The following is a 15,612-nucleotide window of genomic DNA, read 5'->3' as shown; positions in this document are numbered from 1 at the left end:
CTGCCCGTTCTCTTAGCGGCCCAATCGTGACCGGGGCGGGGGCGCCCACTCCCGTCCAGTGTCACTGCCACACAAGCCGACGTCACGCAGCGAACCAGGATGCAGCGCTGACGAAGAGCCACCGCTGGAGACATCCATGATTGAACCTCCACCGGAGACGCTTTTACATTAATTGCACAACCGGACACGCCTGCCTCTCCTTTTCACACCGCCCGAAACCCGAGTTGAACATCTTTTTCTCTTGGGTGTTCCCCTTTTCATCGAATCTTTTTTTCGACGTTTGAGAAACCGTGTGCGGCACAATGTCTTCAGGACTCGGCAATTTCATGAAAAATGGGTGGCATCCTGAGAAAGAGGGAACTACGCTCAAGGGTCAAGTGGTGCGTTCGGTCAATCATGGCAGAAAGCACGCAATCGATAAGCTGACGAAGAGAGATAGAATGGACTTTTGGGCAGGAATAAGGAGAAGGACCGAGCAGATCACGTCGCCAGACCATTATCGTCTCTACAAGATCCCTCTTCCTTTGCACCGCCGCCGAGGAGAGATCCACGCCAACCTATCCCGCCGCCGCCTCCACGATCGAGTGCAACGTCGCCTGGTGTGCCGCCTCCGCCTTACGAGGACAATCGCTACGCCCAGCAACAAGAGGAAGAGGAGGCGCCTCCGCCACAGCCATTCCGGGTCAACACGACGGGCTTGTCGACTTCTCACCTGCCGCCGCCGCCGGGACGGAAAGATGGTGCCGACGGAAGGACCCCCGGCCAGACGGCAACACGGCCGCCGCCGAGCCTGCCCCCGAGGCTCCCACCCCGAACACCATCCTCAACCTCGGTAGCTACCGCGCCAGCATCACCTGCACCTCCTCCGACATCCAGCGGCGGAGGATACCTCAACCAAAATGCACTTAACCGGCTTGGATCTGCTGGGGTATCAGTACCTGCCCTAGGCATTGGAAGGCCGGCTCCCCCCGATCCCCCGTCCCGCTCCAACAACAGCAGTCCTGCACCGCCCCCGCGATCAGGGGCTTTCTCGCCGCCTAGCACCGGCCAGATGAACGAGCTGCAAAACCGCTTTGCGAAGCTAGGCAAGAGCTCAGGGCAATCAGCCAGCCCGCCGCCAACGGAAGGGACTACAATGGAACAAAAGCAGGCAGCTCTCCGTACGGCATCCAACTTCCACAAGGACCCGAAATCAGTGTCAATGGCAGATGCCCGCTCTGCGGCGTCCACGTTCAACAACTTCCGTCAACGACATGGGGAGCAGGTCGCTGCCGGCGTCAAGAGTGCAAACAATCTGAATCAGAAGTACGGCATTGCCGACAAGGTTGGAAAGTATGCCGGGCAGGCCAGCGGCCAGCAGCAGCAGCAGCAGGGGGGCACTTCGAGTACCGCGTCTACGCCGTTGTCCCCGCCGCCCGGACTCGTGAACGCTCTAGGGAAGAAGAAGCCGCCTCCGCCTCCGCCGCCGAAGAAGAAGCCTCAGATCGGCGGGGCACCTCAGCCGACGCCGCCCGGCGATGATGAGCCCCCTCCGATTCCCTTGGCAACCAAGCCGACGTTCTAGAGTAGTGCGCATGGATAGAGGCGGGGTCGTTGTCATTACATAAGGCATGCATTTGTGGCGTTCTTTGTTACGGTCAGTCAGGCCACCCCGCGGGGAACGGCACTCTGTAGATATAATCGGTGCCGGCATTGAATAAGAACAAAAGCAGTATCTGCAGTTCACTTCAGCATCCGAGGAATCATTCAAAATATTACGGCCAACACCGAGTGTTCTTTTTTCACTTTTTTGCTTGCTAAGGATCTGAAGGGATATATGCCAAAGCAGATGGACGCTATAGCAAGGTGTCCAGACGTAAAATGGAGCCCAGCACCGAAGAAAATCTCGAAAACAGAACTTTTCCGTCGAGATTCTTAAACCTTCATCTCCTCAAGACCGTGCTTCCAGACGATGATGTAGGGGGTGACACCATCCTCACGGTAGTTCAGGAGGACGACCCTGATCAAAGTCAGTATCCAAATATGGAGAGATATGAATTGGGGTTGCTTCTTACATTCCGTCGGGGTTCATGGACTCGCCAGTGTAGAACTCGAAGTCCTTGAAGTTAGGCAGGAGGGTCTCCTTGACGAACTTGGAGGCGCCGGTCTCGAACTCCTTGACCTTGGCCTCATCGGCACCCTTCTCCTGGAGGGCGGTCTTGACAGCCTTCATGTAGCCTTGAGCAACAGTGTTAGCGGGAACTTCAATTTCGATATGCTGGCCATGATTCGCCTGTAGTTTTACGCACCCTTGAGGTAGGTCAAGTAGCTCTTCTTGTCGAACTGGGTGGACTGAAGACGGAAAGAGTGGACGATGTTGTTGACCTTGACCTCGGCGTCCTCAACACCCTCGTCAGCCTCCTCGGCGGAAGCGTTGGCACCGGTGTCTGAGCGTTGCTCCGTTAGCATCCTGTCGCTGTTGCTTCTTCTCGCTGGAACCGGAAGTAGGCGCGGGGTAAGCGCCCAGGGGGTATATGGTAGGGTATTACGAACCGACGTTGACAGTGCCCTCAGTGATCATGGCGCAGTCAGCCTCGTAGACAGTGCCAGCGATCTCCTTGAGGTCGTAGGAGTCCGAGATGATCTCGTCTCCGGTGAGGATGTCCTATTCAATGCGGGGTTCTGGTTAGCTTTCCGATCCCCCTATCAAGAAAAACATTTTCTGTCGCTTTTTTCCTCCGCCGCCCAAAATGGCGGGGTACAGAATCCATCTAACTCGTGTACCTCTGCAAGGCCATCGGTATGTCGTCTGAAGGGGCTTGGTGTCGTACCTTGTAGATAATCATCTTGGCGGTTTGTCTGAGAAGGTCGAGGGGTGTGAAAAATGAACGAGACTGCGAAACGGAAATTCGTTGTCTGGGTCTGGAGAAGAGAAGAGGGGTCGCTTTTGAAGGGCGAAAAGTGTTCGCAAATTTGGCAAGTGGGAGGACTGTGTTTGGTGGGGTTTTAGGCGCTAGGTCGTTTTCGGACTGGTCTCGATGGCCGGCCGGGTGCGTGTTAAGGATTTGGGTGAAGAGACAGGGGCTTGACTAACGGGACAGGCGACATGGCCGAAGGGCGAGAACGTGCGCGCGGACCCGGAGGACACTCGCAGCTGGCTGCGGGCGAGCCTGATCTGCTGGAATGCGCATATATCAACCTGATGGAATCTCAACCTGGGAAGGTATTTTGTTTTGGCGTCTTATTTACCATTGTGCATGGATCGCACCAACCTGGATTCTTGTACACAGGAACCCATGACCTGTACGGCTTGATGATACCAACACTTGAGAATAACCTCTTGGTCAACAACCTGCAAGGTGCAGCTGGATGAGCGTGTCTTAGCTAAGCCAGCCGATGAGGTTGAGGCGACGGCGCCGCAGCCGCTGAAGGCTCCAGGGAGATATCCACCACATCCACGTTCGAAGCTGGGATAGCCTCAATTGCGCCCAGCAGGGAGCGACAGCGGTGAGTTCCAGCCCGATCTTTCAACTGCCAGTCTCTGGCGTGTCACATGAACCTCTCTCCGACATGGAGCATCGTCTGGTCTTGGGTCTGACCCTTGTGAGAATGACCCTTTTCTAGAATAGCTATGATGGGACCAACGCCTCACTTTGGACAAGTCATCAAGTCCAGCACCCGTCATGATCAAGCCATGCCCTGCCTGAATTCCTTCGAACGACATGCGGATGTTATTGACGCATGGCACGGAAAGGGGCATCCTCGAGAAGACATTTTGTTGACAGCAGAGAGTGGGCGCATCATCACGATGAGATTGGGCTCTGGACTTATTAAGCATCACCCCTTCATGTCAACACGGCTCGACCAGTCAGCTTCGTGGATCACGGCGAACCGGGCTTACTTAAGCCACCGAGTTGTCCGCGTATCCACGGTGGTGACAGGGGAGAGCCCGGTGGCCTGACACGGCAGCGTAGCAAGCCGCGCAGGGTGTTAAAGTTATGACAACATGACAAGGCCGCCGCGAATTACGCGAGGAGCCAGCTCGTGGTTGGAGTGGCAGGCGTTCGTCATCGCAGCGTATTGTCGGCTGTCAGTGCCAACACGCGGCGAGACTCGCAAAGGAGCGAGGGAGCGCGCAATTGTCGAACCCAGTTACGAGTGCACGCATAAATGGAATGGCAATTGGTGCATGCTCGCAGAGTCTAAAAGGCCTCCAGCTGATCTTGTCCCCCAAGTGACCAAGCTTAGAACGCGACGGCATTTGTGGTTCGATCCGTGGCAAAACCGGGAGACAGTCGAAAGGCGAGAGGCCCGCGCCTTTTCACAAGCGAGATTGATAAAGCGCATCATTCTTGGAGTGGGTGATGGGCCAGCACGGCACCACCGCAGGGCCAGCGCCTCGAGAAGAGCCCGGCCTCCGAGAAAGGGAAAAAATTGCCCGCCCGCTCTTCCGCCGTCGCCGCTAAGACCGTTGCCTATCATCTTTTAAAGCACCGAGCGGCCAGCCCAGTGAATAAGACCGTACCTCTAATACCTGCTGCTGTTGTTTTTTGCTCTGCTCCCATCTCTCTCTCACTGTGTACTTACATACCTAAAGTCAAGCGCTATCATTTTTTTGCATTGCAGACAAGGACCAAGCTAGTCAAAGCTAGTGAAACCTCGACCAACAACTCGCCACAGGCCCAGTCGACTGCTCGTCTCAGCCCTGTCTGCATTTGCACCCAAGGATTGGCATTTCATATCCGTACATATCCAACCCGTCCGCTCCTTTGGCCTGCGAACGTGCTTCGCCCCCCGCCCTTCCTTCTTAACCTCACCTCGCTCCTTCATTACCGCGCCCTCCGACCGAATCCATTCGCCTCGCAACCTACCTCTCTCCCCTTACACCACCACCCGACACCATACCGATCGCAATCGCCCAATCCCACGACAATCGCACCGGCCATGGTGAACGAAACGGTTCCTCCCACGATGGCCCTCAACTTCACGTCGGCGGCTGCCGACCTTCCGCCTCTTCCGGCCTACACATTGAGGCCCAAGCCGGAACTCATTCCTGGCATTCCAGACAGCTACCTTAACATCTTCGGCCCGATCGTCGTCTACTGGTGCTTGTCAATGTTCTTCCACCTCATTGACACCTACGACGTCTGGCCCCAGTACCGCCTTCACACCCCCGAGGAGATCACCAAGCGCAACCACGTCTCACGCTACGAGGTCGCCCGCGATGTCCTGATCCAGCAGCTGATCCAGATCGCCATGTCCGTCTTCCTCGAGGTTATTGACGACGAGCAGACCGTTGGCCGCGAAGAGTACGACGTCGCCGTCTGGGCGACCCGCGTCCGCCTCGCCCAGCGCGCCCTGCCCACCGTCCTCGGCCTGCTCGGACTCAACGCCGCCTCGATTTCCAAGAACATGTCTGCCTCGGGCCACCCGTTCATCGCCGGCGCCCTCGCTGGAGGCCACTACCCGTTCCTCACCACCGAGCTGCTTGACGGATCGCACTCCGTCGTCCCCGCCTTCGCCGCTTGGGAGCTCTTTGTCGCTAAGGCCATCTACTGGCTGGTCATCCCCGGTATGCAGCTGTTCGCCGCTGTCTCGGTCCTCGACACATGGCAGTACTTCCTCCACCGTTTGATGCACGTCAACAAGTGGATGTACAGTAAGTTTCACGCCTCGGCGCAAAAGTTGTTTGCGCTCCGGGATCTTCGGAAGAGCTTCAAAAGACTAACAGAGTGCTCCTTTAGCTACCTTCCATTCGCGACACCACCGCCTCTACGTTCCTTACGCCTACGGTGCTCTGTATAACCACCCCTTCGAGGGCTTCCTCCTCGACACCCTCGGCGCCGGTATTGGCTTCCTTCTTACGGGCATGACCGCCCGCCAGGGTCTCCTCTTCTTCTGCTTCTCGACCATCAAGACCGTTGACGACCACTGCGGCTACTCCCTGCCCTGGGACCCCCTGCAGCACATCTCGAGCAACAACGCCGCCTACCACGACATCCACCACCAGACATGGGGCATCAAGACCAACTTCTCGCAGCCCTTCTTCATCTTCTGGGACCGCATTCTGGACACGAGGTACAAGGGCGACAGGAAAAACCGCGTACAGCAAGTGGCAGCGAGCAACAGCAAGGCGGTGGAGGCCAAGTCCGAATGAGAAGCGAAGCAAATCCCCGAATCGGCCGAGGGAGGTGATCGGCGATAGACTCCGAAATCGATCCGAAACCACGTTATTCGACGACGAAACAACATATAATTTACCGTACAACGACACCCCTTTTCTTCGATTCTTTTGTAAACCCTGCGCGCCCTCCCGCTTTATTTTGACGCAAAAGTCGAGACTGGTTTGGATCATTCGGAATTCGAAAAGAGCACGGGGAATTTTCGCATCCGACGAGAGAGAAGGGATACTATCACGTAAGGGGCGCAAAAAACAAACACAACTTTTTACAAACAAGACACAATAGGGAAAGCATGGGAATGGGCGTTTTCATGTGACACACACAACATGTTGGGAGCAATGTTTTCTTGTTTTGATTCGATCATTTTGACCACGAGAGAAGAGATGGAAGGGAAAGAATGAGTTGGCCTGTATGCGACACAGCCAGGAGAGGAGATGGAGAGGATCCTCTCTTCTTTACACCATTATGCGGCATATGCGATTCCCGTCGCGGCCCGCATCCTTCAAGATGTCGGGCAGCGAAGGATGGAGGAGGGGCAATCGCATCGGCTTTTGCGGAACGTGGCCACGAACAAACTAGTCTTAGGAGGTTGGGAGGATCAGTGACGAAAGGGAGGTCATCAACTCCCACACCAGCTTACCACATCACACACACCTAATGGACAATAATAATTCCTGCAATCACATCATGTGGTCATTCTCACCGTGCTTACTGTAGGAGAAAGGTTGGCAACAGACACACTCCCTGATTCCTTCCTGTGCGGTTGTCAAATACTCTATGTGCAGTTGTTCAAACAGTGAACGGATCTCTCTCATGTGAGAGCGCCATATATGTCACCCCTGAGCCTCGGACGTCACGCTGCGTGCGGCTCCGGCAACGGAACAGCATAATAGGAGGCGAAGGCTGGGCGCGGTTGACGTTCGGAGATGGGACTTGTAACTTCCGAAGGGTGGTCCCAGTCGAGGCTCGGCCGTCCGAACGCTTGGGGCATCCAGGCATCTTAGGCATCTGTCTGGAACCTGTCATCGCCACTCCCGACTTTGATTTGACAGTTCCATACCTATCCATACACAGCCAAAGTCGAGCGTTAGGAAAGGGCACGCATTGTTTGGGGCGTTTTTGCCAGAGATGCTTCTTCTGTTGCAGTCCCGCTGCAAGTTTAGGCATTCCGTGCTCATCCCGCTGCAAGCTTGCGCAGGTTCAAGTCGCCACCGTTCCTGGAAAGAAGATGATCCGACGATCCATTCTCCTGCCTTGACCGCTTCTAATTCTGACTTTTCGTTGCGTGTATCCGCTGCCCGCGCTGTCCTGCGTGCGTTAGGGTCAAATTAGTGTTGGAAAGAACATCACGACAGCCCACGTTTCTGCTGCTCAGCCTTAGCACCACTCAGGTGGGGTTTTTTTTCTGGCGTGTTTGCTGGTGGCTTCAATGTTTGTGCGAGTGTTTTAGGCTGCGCGAACATGACATGATGCGTTAGGCAGCGCGCGCGCGCGCGAGCGGGAGGCAAACATGTCAGGAGTGCATTCGCTGCAGCTGTACCGCACAATGGGGGACCGTTCTTTGGGTTTGCGCGGCCGTGCTGCGAAACGGCAGAGGAAGCACCCGAGGATTTGTGTGATCTGCGCGCAAAGTGTTTGCAACTGGGCGTCATGACCGCAGCGGTTCCCGTGCTCTACTACTTGTTCCCTCTCTCAGCTCGGCAGGGGAAACACAGAGCAATGAAGGGTCCCAGGTCCCTCTCCATCCATCTCGAAATGGAAATACGGATATTTGGGATTGTGGGTCTATCAGAACGTGTTCGGGGAATCGGGGAGAACGGGGAGAGGGGGGACGGGACGACGGGACGACGGGGGCATTGAGCGGTGATTCGCGAGGTTCTAGTGAAAAGTGATCGACGCCGTCAATCTGCGAAGCGAGGCGGGTCTCGTTCTTTCCGCATATGTTCCATATCGTCTGGACGTTGATGCCGGGTCGAGTGAGCAAAGGCACAGAATCGCAGCCGCAGGCAGCCCGCCGAAGATGCCAAATTATAGATGGCAGAGTATCATCTACCGAGGGGGAACTATTAGGCCTGCGTAATGAAAAATCACCTGCTGTTGTGAGGCGTTGATACGACGAACGACTTTGCATTGTTGCACATGAATAATATCAAGCCAACATGATGGTTTCGCGGTGCTCACATCACATCGTAACATGATTGGCCGAGGTGTGAACCCCGGGAAATTTTGCATGTTTACTGTTCTATCGGTCGTAGGACTGTGATACGCCGGCACTGCTTCTTTTCTTGAGACATGCTATCGTCGTACTTTACAAAAGTATCGTAAATTTTTCATGTCTCATAACAGACTGATTCAGGGGAGCCCGTGAGATTGGCCGCTAGTGACGGTTCGTTCCAGAGGATTGGACCCTGAAGGCGCGAGATGGAGTGTGTCATTTCTCAAGTGAGCGACGCGACAGCCAATGAGTGGCCGGCGCCCGACGGCCCCCGAATGTGCCTGGCCGTTCGTCCTGCCCTGACAGGGAGAGTCTGGGGATCCAATCAATCCGGGGACCTCGGGCGATCGGGGACCGCTTAGGCGGCACAGCAATAGGCACAGCTTAAGCTGTAGAAGCAGCAATAGGGACGAACTGGAGACGTGACATGAATGGTGTCTTCTGCGACGTGGAGAGAATGAAGCCGAGTCACGTCAAAGACAAAATGCGCAAGGAGCACAGAAACATTCGTGCGTGCCCGTCGTCGGCTTCGTTTTCCCCTTTAAGGAATCGTCAAAAAAGACAAAGAGAAAGCCTCCGAGTCAAGTCGAGACGAAGATCGAGTCGGCCGTAACCAGTGGGATAATAAGCATTTGGCAAAGAAACAGTTCAGGTCGGAACGGAGCGCGGACCTGACCAGCCCCGGCCGAGTGCCACTATGGCCTAACACCGATAACGAGCTGCGTTGTGCTGTCTGAGATTTAGAGTTAAGCTCTGAGACCAGGTAGACGAGGTCGAGATGAAGTTGTCGGAGATGTGAGTCGAGCATGATTGGGCAGCTCAGGTGTGTTTGAGGTAACGCCGACTCTTCGTGACAGTCGGCGGCGGCGGTGGTCTGGGTAAGTTGCGATCACGATGGCTCGAACGTGTGGTAGATCGCATGAACCAAACGGGCGTGTGCATCGCGGACACATCGAGTCGACGAATCCGGTAAGGAGCACTTGGTGGTTGTGGATACTGGGGAAGGTCGAAATCGTTTTCAGCAATATGTCAACTAATGTCCAGTCAAGCGCCTCTCGTCCGTGCCTTTGTCGTTTGAGACGCAAACGGAGAGCGCTCCAGAAGGGGGTGCATCGCGGACGCTGCGCGATGGTTGTGGTATCTGGAGTGATTTGGCATCACTTCACTTGGTGTTGTCAAGGCATCACTGCCGCTGTCTGCACTGACGTAGAGCCCTTGGCAGCGTAGCGACGCTCGTGAGGGCAATGTGCCTGATCCATGATACCAATACCCTCAACATGAGCCAATTTGACGTCAATAAACCGTTGCCGTGACACTCCAGCTGAGATGACACTAGAAGGGCTCTAATGCGAAGCTATGCGGTGCATACGCTGGCAACGTGACGATATGAGTGGGTATCTTTCTGGATCCAGCCTGCAAAACACCACAAAGAGATGCAGGGTTCTGCAGCCGGTACATTCCACTGCGTTAGTGCACCTGATGTGTCTGCAGGTCCCGCTCGACAGCGGAGACATATCGCAGCAGCTAGTCTTGACGCCTGCCAAGATCCGGACTGTAGTGTGGTGCTGAAGCTGGAGCTGAAGTCTCCGTCGGCGGCGGACATGAATTCGGCGTAGGTCCGATCTGGACTGGCGGTCCCCGATTGCATCTCGATGCTTGGGAGCTATTGACAGCAGCGTCCGTGAGTGGCCGAAATGCGACGGAAGCGACAGGGGCCGGTGACGCCCGTGGACTATTGGCAACGACTTGCAGGATGCTAACTGTTCGAGACTGAGACATGCGCAGTCAAAGGCAGGAAAGGTCAGCTTGTCGAGGGTCGTCTGGCGCCGTTCTTCCGGTGGTCAGCGGACCACGATGTTGTCGGATTGTGGTAACGCAGCAATGATACGGGCGGCAATCGATATAGAATGCCGTGGCCGAGTGACACCTCGAAGGGCCGGCGCAACGGACAATGCGATTGTCCATCCGGGGTTGAGGGTCCTCGTGGTGGCATTGAACTGACTCTTTGTCATGGTTAGGGTCGCGACGTCACGAACAAGCCAACATCCATCAGGCACGTCCGGCTCTCTGAACCTCGCAAACGACCTCACAGACTTGATTACCGTCCGGAGGTGACCTTGGGAGCGTCATAGGCGGCGCGGATTAATTGCAATGCGATGGTTGCTTTTCATGCGCGGGGAGATAGGGGGCTGCGAGGACTTCGGATTGTAAGTCACCTTGGTCGGCCGTTTGAAGTGTTCCGTGTAAGTGTGTCTCTCCCGGGGAACAGGGAGTTGTTGGACAGGTAGTTTGACCGTCCAATGTACGTCTGGGGGCGGGAAGCACTGGCGCGGGAGTCGGGTACTGCCTACAGAAATGCTCCAGAGTTGCCGAGTTGCGGTGACGACGTGTGCTTTGTTTGATCATCGACGACGTGGACGCTCCCTCCCGCGCATCCCAAGCAGACCAGGTCCCGTGGCCCTGTGTACAACAGTGTTGGTTGGGCAAAACAGGCAGGCTGCGACGTGGGAGATGGGACCCAACAAGGAGGGCAGTCTGAGCTTAATAGACGGAGTTCGGCGTGGGGCTTTCCTGCCGCATGGAGATTGATTGGCCCTCGGAGCGTCACGGTTCGCCAGCTGGACAGGAAGACAGCGACGCTTTCTCTTCAGTGTTTGGGAGAAGAGGCAGGAATACACGATCTCGACCTGGGATACCCAAACCCGGAGTGCCATCATGTTCGGCCTGTACCTGCCTCTTGCCAGGACAACGACGACGGAAGATTCTTACATCCATCTCCGTTAGTCTGCTGCTCCCGTCTCTCTGCCGAGTTCCCGTCCCTGCCGTCCGTCTGTGGGTGGCCCGTCCTCCGTCCTCCGTTGGATCAAGCAAGACATAGGAAGAGAGCATCGCAGGCTGCAATGTTTCCAACTTGGTGTTGCCTGCAGTGGACTAGAGGTATGGGGCTGCAGGTGATGCTTCCAAATATGGCAGAGAGGCGCAGGCAATGTGCAGCCGCAGCTGAGGCAGGAACGGACTGGCAGGAAGCAGGAAGCAGGCGCACGTCGTGGCTTCCCTTCCTCTGGCAACTGTCTGTCTGACGGTCTGCAAGCGCAGGTGCAGCCCGGTGCAGGTGCAGGGCAGGTGCAATGCAACTCCTGGAATTGCAAATGCAATTGCAGGAAGGCGCAACACAGACCTGCCGACGTGAGAGAAGCAACGCAACGGGCAGTTACGTAGCACCTCATCTTCTGCTTCCGCTTTCCTGTCCTTCCCTTTCCTTTCCTTTTCTCCGCTCCGACTCTCCGACTCTCATCGCATCTTGCCAAACGAGAACCCAGCAACTTGCAAGCGACATCATCAGCCAGCCCGTCATCTTTGTCCCCTCGAGTCTGAGACTGGTGGACTGTGAGACCTGATCGCCTTGAACCGGCAGACAACCGCGACAAGATTACAACGGAATCTCGTCACCTCAGATCGCTGCTGGCCAATCCCTACCCAGTGGTACCTTACATCGGCGGACCTTAATCAAAAAGCCCATCATCCAATCGATTCTCCCACACGGCAGCACCCCCCCTGCTGCTGCACCCGGCACTCAACCTCGAACGAGGACACCCACATGGCCTGACGAGGCTTCGCTAGCCCTGGCCATATTAGCGCGTTGCATGAACTGTGCCCTTCACGCTGCCGCCGCCCCCTTTCACAGCAGCTGCTGTTGGTGTTGCCTCGCCTCCAAAAGGCGCTGTTGGTTGACAGAAACCGTCAGAGTCTCTCCGTTACGTCCGCTTCAGCTTTCACCACGAAACCAATCCTCGCTGCCTCAGGAAAGGCCGCGGCCTCTAAGGCCTCTGGGTCTTGGCCAACTCCGTGGGGTCTCTGCCACCTCGAAGCCACAAAACCCACCCCGGCGAAAGCCTTCAACAGCAGCCTGCCCCCATCTTACCCAACTGGGCTGACTTGACGCCGCTTGCTTTCACCATCGACGCCTCTTCAACCGGGGTCTCACGGGTCTTGCGGAATTGCCAGAGGGGCCTTTGGGTGGGCTCAAAGCGCGACTCCCGCCGCCAGATCGAGAGAAGGACCAGCCAGAATCCACTATATCCACTGAACCCACCTGTTCTTGTTCTTCTTTACCTTGCGCTCGTGCGCGAGAGACCATTCAAATAGCCTGGGAGACCCTGGTTTTGGTCTCTTCTGGGTCTGGTTCGACTGGCTGCCAGGGCACGTTTCTGTTGCGACCGTCCAATTATTCTCTCACCCACGCTACTGCTTCAGCCTACGCTACCTTTACGGCTCTGCTTATTGCTCAGCCCTCCGTTCCATCCAGATCCAAATTCAAGGTTCTCGAGACGCTCCCCAGCTCCGTCCGAGGTTCATATATATTAGAGAGCGACTTGCGGGAAACTTCCCTTCAACACCCACCCACACTCCGATCCACCGACCCCGACGCCCAGAAGCAAAACCAAAACCATAGCCAATCCTGAGCAGACGGGTACCTGACTTCCATCTCAACCTCTAACACAGTTCTGGAAAACTCCAATTCCTCCGTTACCTCGCCTGTTTCCAAACCCAGAACCGTACCTGCGTTGCCGTCCAGCCTCTGTTGCTGCATGCCCAGGGCCCGCCCGCTTGTTTCTCTAAGCGCTCACCAGTCAACCGTCGACCTCGCTCATCCAGACTGCCGTCACGGCGCTTCCACGCACATCCCCTCCTCTCCATTGGTCGACGACCCCCTCCGTCAATTTCAAATCTGCCTTGCCTATTCTCAATCTGGAGCTGCTCTGCGTCTATTCCGACAGAATGGGAAGCCTCCTGGTGTTTCACTGAAATCAAATCCAACTGTGCTGTCCCAACCAACGAAGGCCAAGTCGACTTACACCGCACCGGCCGGGCCAACAACCAGAGGTGGAAATACCAAGCCCTCCGACCTTACCAAGGGCCAACAAAGTCTCCGGGCGGATTGCGCTGCTACGGCGCCGCGGAACAATAAACCCATTAATTGAGACATACTCCCACATCCTATTTCATTTGGGCTCTGCCCAACCTAATCCAGCCATGGACCCTACTACGACGCTTTTCACCTTCATGCTGTGAGTCTTTTTATCAGGGCCATAGGTCGTTCATACTGTTCGCTTTCGTTCCTTCATTCCGTTCGCTGGTCGAAATCTCGGCGTCGCTTTCGCTATACACTATCACTACTACCTGAATGCGCGATCTACGTACCGTCATTCGAACTCGCATAATTGTATGTTTGAACAACAACAGCTTCACCCCTCGTCCCATCACCCTCTACACCCATGTCTCGCCCAATCCCACCACCACAGCATGTACCAGGCCGGCGAAAGTTCGTCGCCTGTCCTCATTTAGCATTTCATAGTCTCTTCAGTTTCCCCAAGAAGTCGGGGAGGGCATTCGGGGACCGGCGCCGAAGTTTGTTTGCCTGTGCTTAACCAACTGCTTGGGCTCATGTTTCGAACATTGTCGGACGGAAAAGTTTATATCGGGTTATGCTATGCCCTGCGTCCCCGGCCCTAGCTTGCGCCCGTTCCTCTCCTTCCACCCTCCATCATGAGCCCAACGGCAACCTTCCGAGAACTCCGTCAAACGCCTGCCAAAGCCAAAAGGCATCGCCGACCTTGGTCGGCACCTCGTCCGCTTTCGGGGGAGGACAGGTACAAGGGCCACCCAGGCCTGATGCTCGGCGTGAGCCTAGCGGCTGACTGCATGCATCACTGAACATCCTCGAGCTTCCGTGATATATAACATCTTGACATCCCCAAGTCCTGCTTTGCTAACCAAAGCGTCTTGCAGCCAAACTCACCCTTCCGTAAGAACAGTAAAGCTGGTTGGATCTTGGGACAACTTCTCCAAACCGTATACAATGGAGCGAGACATTCGACGAGATCGCGGCCAATGGCGCGGATGCCACACCTTCAACGACATCACCATCGACGATGACTTTGGAGCGCGGGACAAGAAACGCAACGGTGGCTTGAAAATGGGCAACACCTATTACTACTACGTGAGCAATGGTCTCGTGGCTGAAATGCCATCGACATTGGCTAACACGTCTCAGTATGAGCTTGACGGTACCCATGAAGCTCACAACCCTGCTTTGCCGACCACCACGCAATGCCCGTATTTGCCAGGACAAACTGTAAACACTCTGGAAGTTCCATACGAGATGGCGGCGGAACGCAAGCGCAGCGCATCATTGGGCTCTCTTCACCAGGGCGAGTACAGGACCATGAACCCGGAGGACAAGTTCATCACTCCCCGCCCACCACCACCCATCCCCGGCAGTCCCCACCAGCGCCTGGGCTCCGCCCCCGCGGCTCCACCTTCCAGAGCGATCGCACGCTCTGGCTCAACCTCACCACCACCCACATGGCGCCGTCTCTTCTCCAGGAAGCCCTCCACCAGCCGCAGCACAGAGCGTGGGCGCCAGATGGACGACGATGAGCGTCCTGTTTCTCCGTACTCATACACCCACTCCGACGACAGCAGAAGCGAGTCTTCAGACGGCAGCCGTACGCGCGATCTCTCCCCCGAGAGCTTGCGCAGGTTTCTCTCCGATGAGAACCCGTTCGCAAGGGCCAATGAGAATCGGCCCACTGTTTACATCCCTGATGATATTGTGGAAGAGATCGAGGACGACGAGAACTTCGCGTCTTCAGCCCTCTCCGAAATTAACCACTACGCTACCAGCCTGTCACCACCGCCTTTCAAGCGCTCCCACTCTGACAGCACCCTACCCACCGTGAGCAACGTCAAGGTGCTCACTCGTGAGAAGAAGTACTCTCCTCTTCCTCCTCTGCCTATCAAAGAACTTGAGGAGATCGCTCCCGCCTCACGCTTCTCATTTTCATCCGACTCAAGCGTCGCCTCTTCTATCGAGCCCATCTCCCCTGAGGATGAGGCTCCTTCCTTCTACGACTCTACCGACGATGACCGCTTCTCTAACGAGAGTGGCGTCAACTACGTCCAGCCTCTATCCCTACCCGGCTCAAGAAAGCCCTCTTTGGAGCAGAATTACAGCCTGCCCCGTGCACCTGGTATCAAGAACCACCCAGGTGTCACCACTACTGTGGTCTCAGCACCTACCGACAACCAGCTCGATGACTTGGTCAACGAGATGGGTTGGATGGTCGACATTATCCGGGGCAAGGGTGTCTAAACACAGTCTCCTCGGGTAGTCCTACACATGAACGACCACACACACACACAACCACCTACAGCAACGTCACAAATAGACAC

The 15,612-nt window shown here is 55.8% G+C and overlaps 4 protein-coding genes across 4 annotated transcripts; 3 read left to right on the top strand and 1 right to left on the bottom strand.

The window, feature by feature from the left end:
- Nucleotides 1-302: 302 nt before the first annotated feature.
- On the top strand, nucleotides 303-1,564 carry CGCS363_v006562 (uncharacterized protein; the record flags this gene model as incomplete). The annotated part of the gene is made up of 2 exons (XM_036638411.1): nucleotides 303-380; nucleotides 440-1,564. The coding sequence occupies 2 exons, from the start codon at nucleotides 303-305 to the stop codon at nucleotides 1,562-1,564; spliced, it is 1,203 nt and encodes a 400-aa protein (XP_036496054.1).
- Nucleotides 1,565-1,914: 350 nt separating this feature from the next.
- Nucleotides 1,915-2,825, bottom strand: CGCS363_v006561 (Translationally-controlled tumor protein-like protein; the record flags this gene model as incomplete). Its single annotated transcript, XM_036638410.1, has 5 exons — nucleotides 1,915-1,999; nucleotides 2,055-2,217; nucleotides 2,289-2,426; nucleotides 2,533-2,644; nucleotides 2,811-2,825. 5 exons carry the CDS (start codon nucleotides 2,823-2,825, stop codon nucleotides 1,915-1,917), a joined length of 513 nt encoding a protein of 170 aa, XP_036496055.1.
- Nucleotides 2,826-4,950: 2,125 nt separating this feature from the next.
- Nucleotides 4,951-6,136, top strand: SUR2 (Sphingolipid C4-hydroxylase SUR2; the record flags this gene model as incomplete). Its single annotated transcript, XM_036638409.1, has 2 exons — nucleotides 4,951-5,638; nucleotides 5,724-6,136. The coding sequence occupies 2 exons, from the start codon at nucleotides 4,951-4,953 to the stop codon at nucleotides 6,134-6,136; spliced, it is 1,101 nt and encodes a 366-aa protein (XP_036496056.1).
- Nucleotides 6,137-14,236: 8,100 nt separating this feature from the next.
- Nucleotides 14,237-15,532, top strand: CGCS363_v006559 (uncharacterized protein; the record flags this gene model as incomplete). Its single annotated transcript, XM_036638408.1, has 2 exons — nucleotides 14,237-14,377; nucleotides 14,432-15,532. 2 exons carry the CDS (start codon nucleotides 14,237-14,239, stop codon nucleotides 15,530-15,532), a joined length of 1,242 nt encoding a protein of 413 aa, XP_036496609.1.
- Between the last annotated feature and the right edge of the window lie 80 nt (nucleotides 15,533-15,612).

The sequence above is a fragment of the Colletotrichum siamense genome (genome assembly GCF_013390195.1).
Source record: "Colletotrichum siamense strain Cg363 chromosome Unknown KSG_Cg363_contig04, whole genome shotgun sequence".
NCBI classification, from domain to species: Eukaryota; Fungi; Ascomycota; class Sordariomycetes; order Glomerellales; family Glomerellaceae; genus Colletotrichum; species Colletotrichum siamense.
This window is presented reverse-complemented; position numbering and strand designations above follow the sequence as displayed.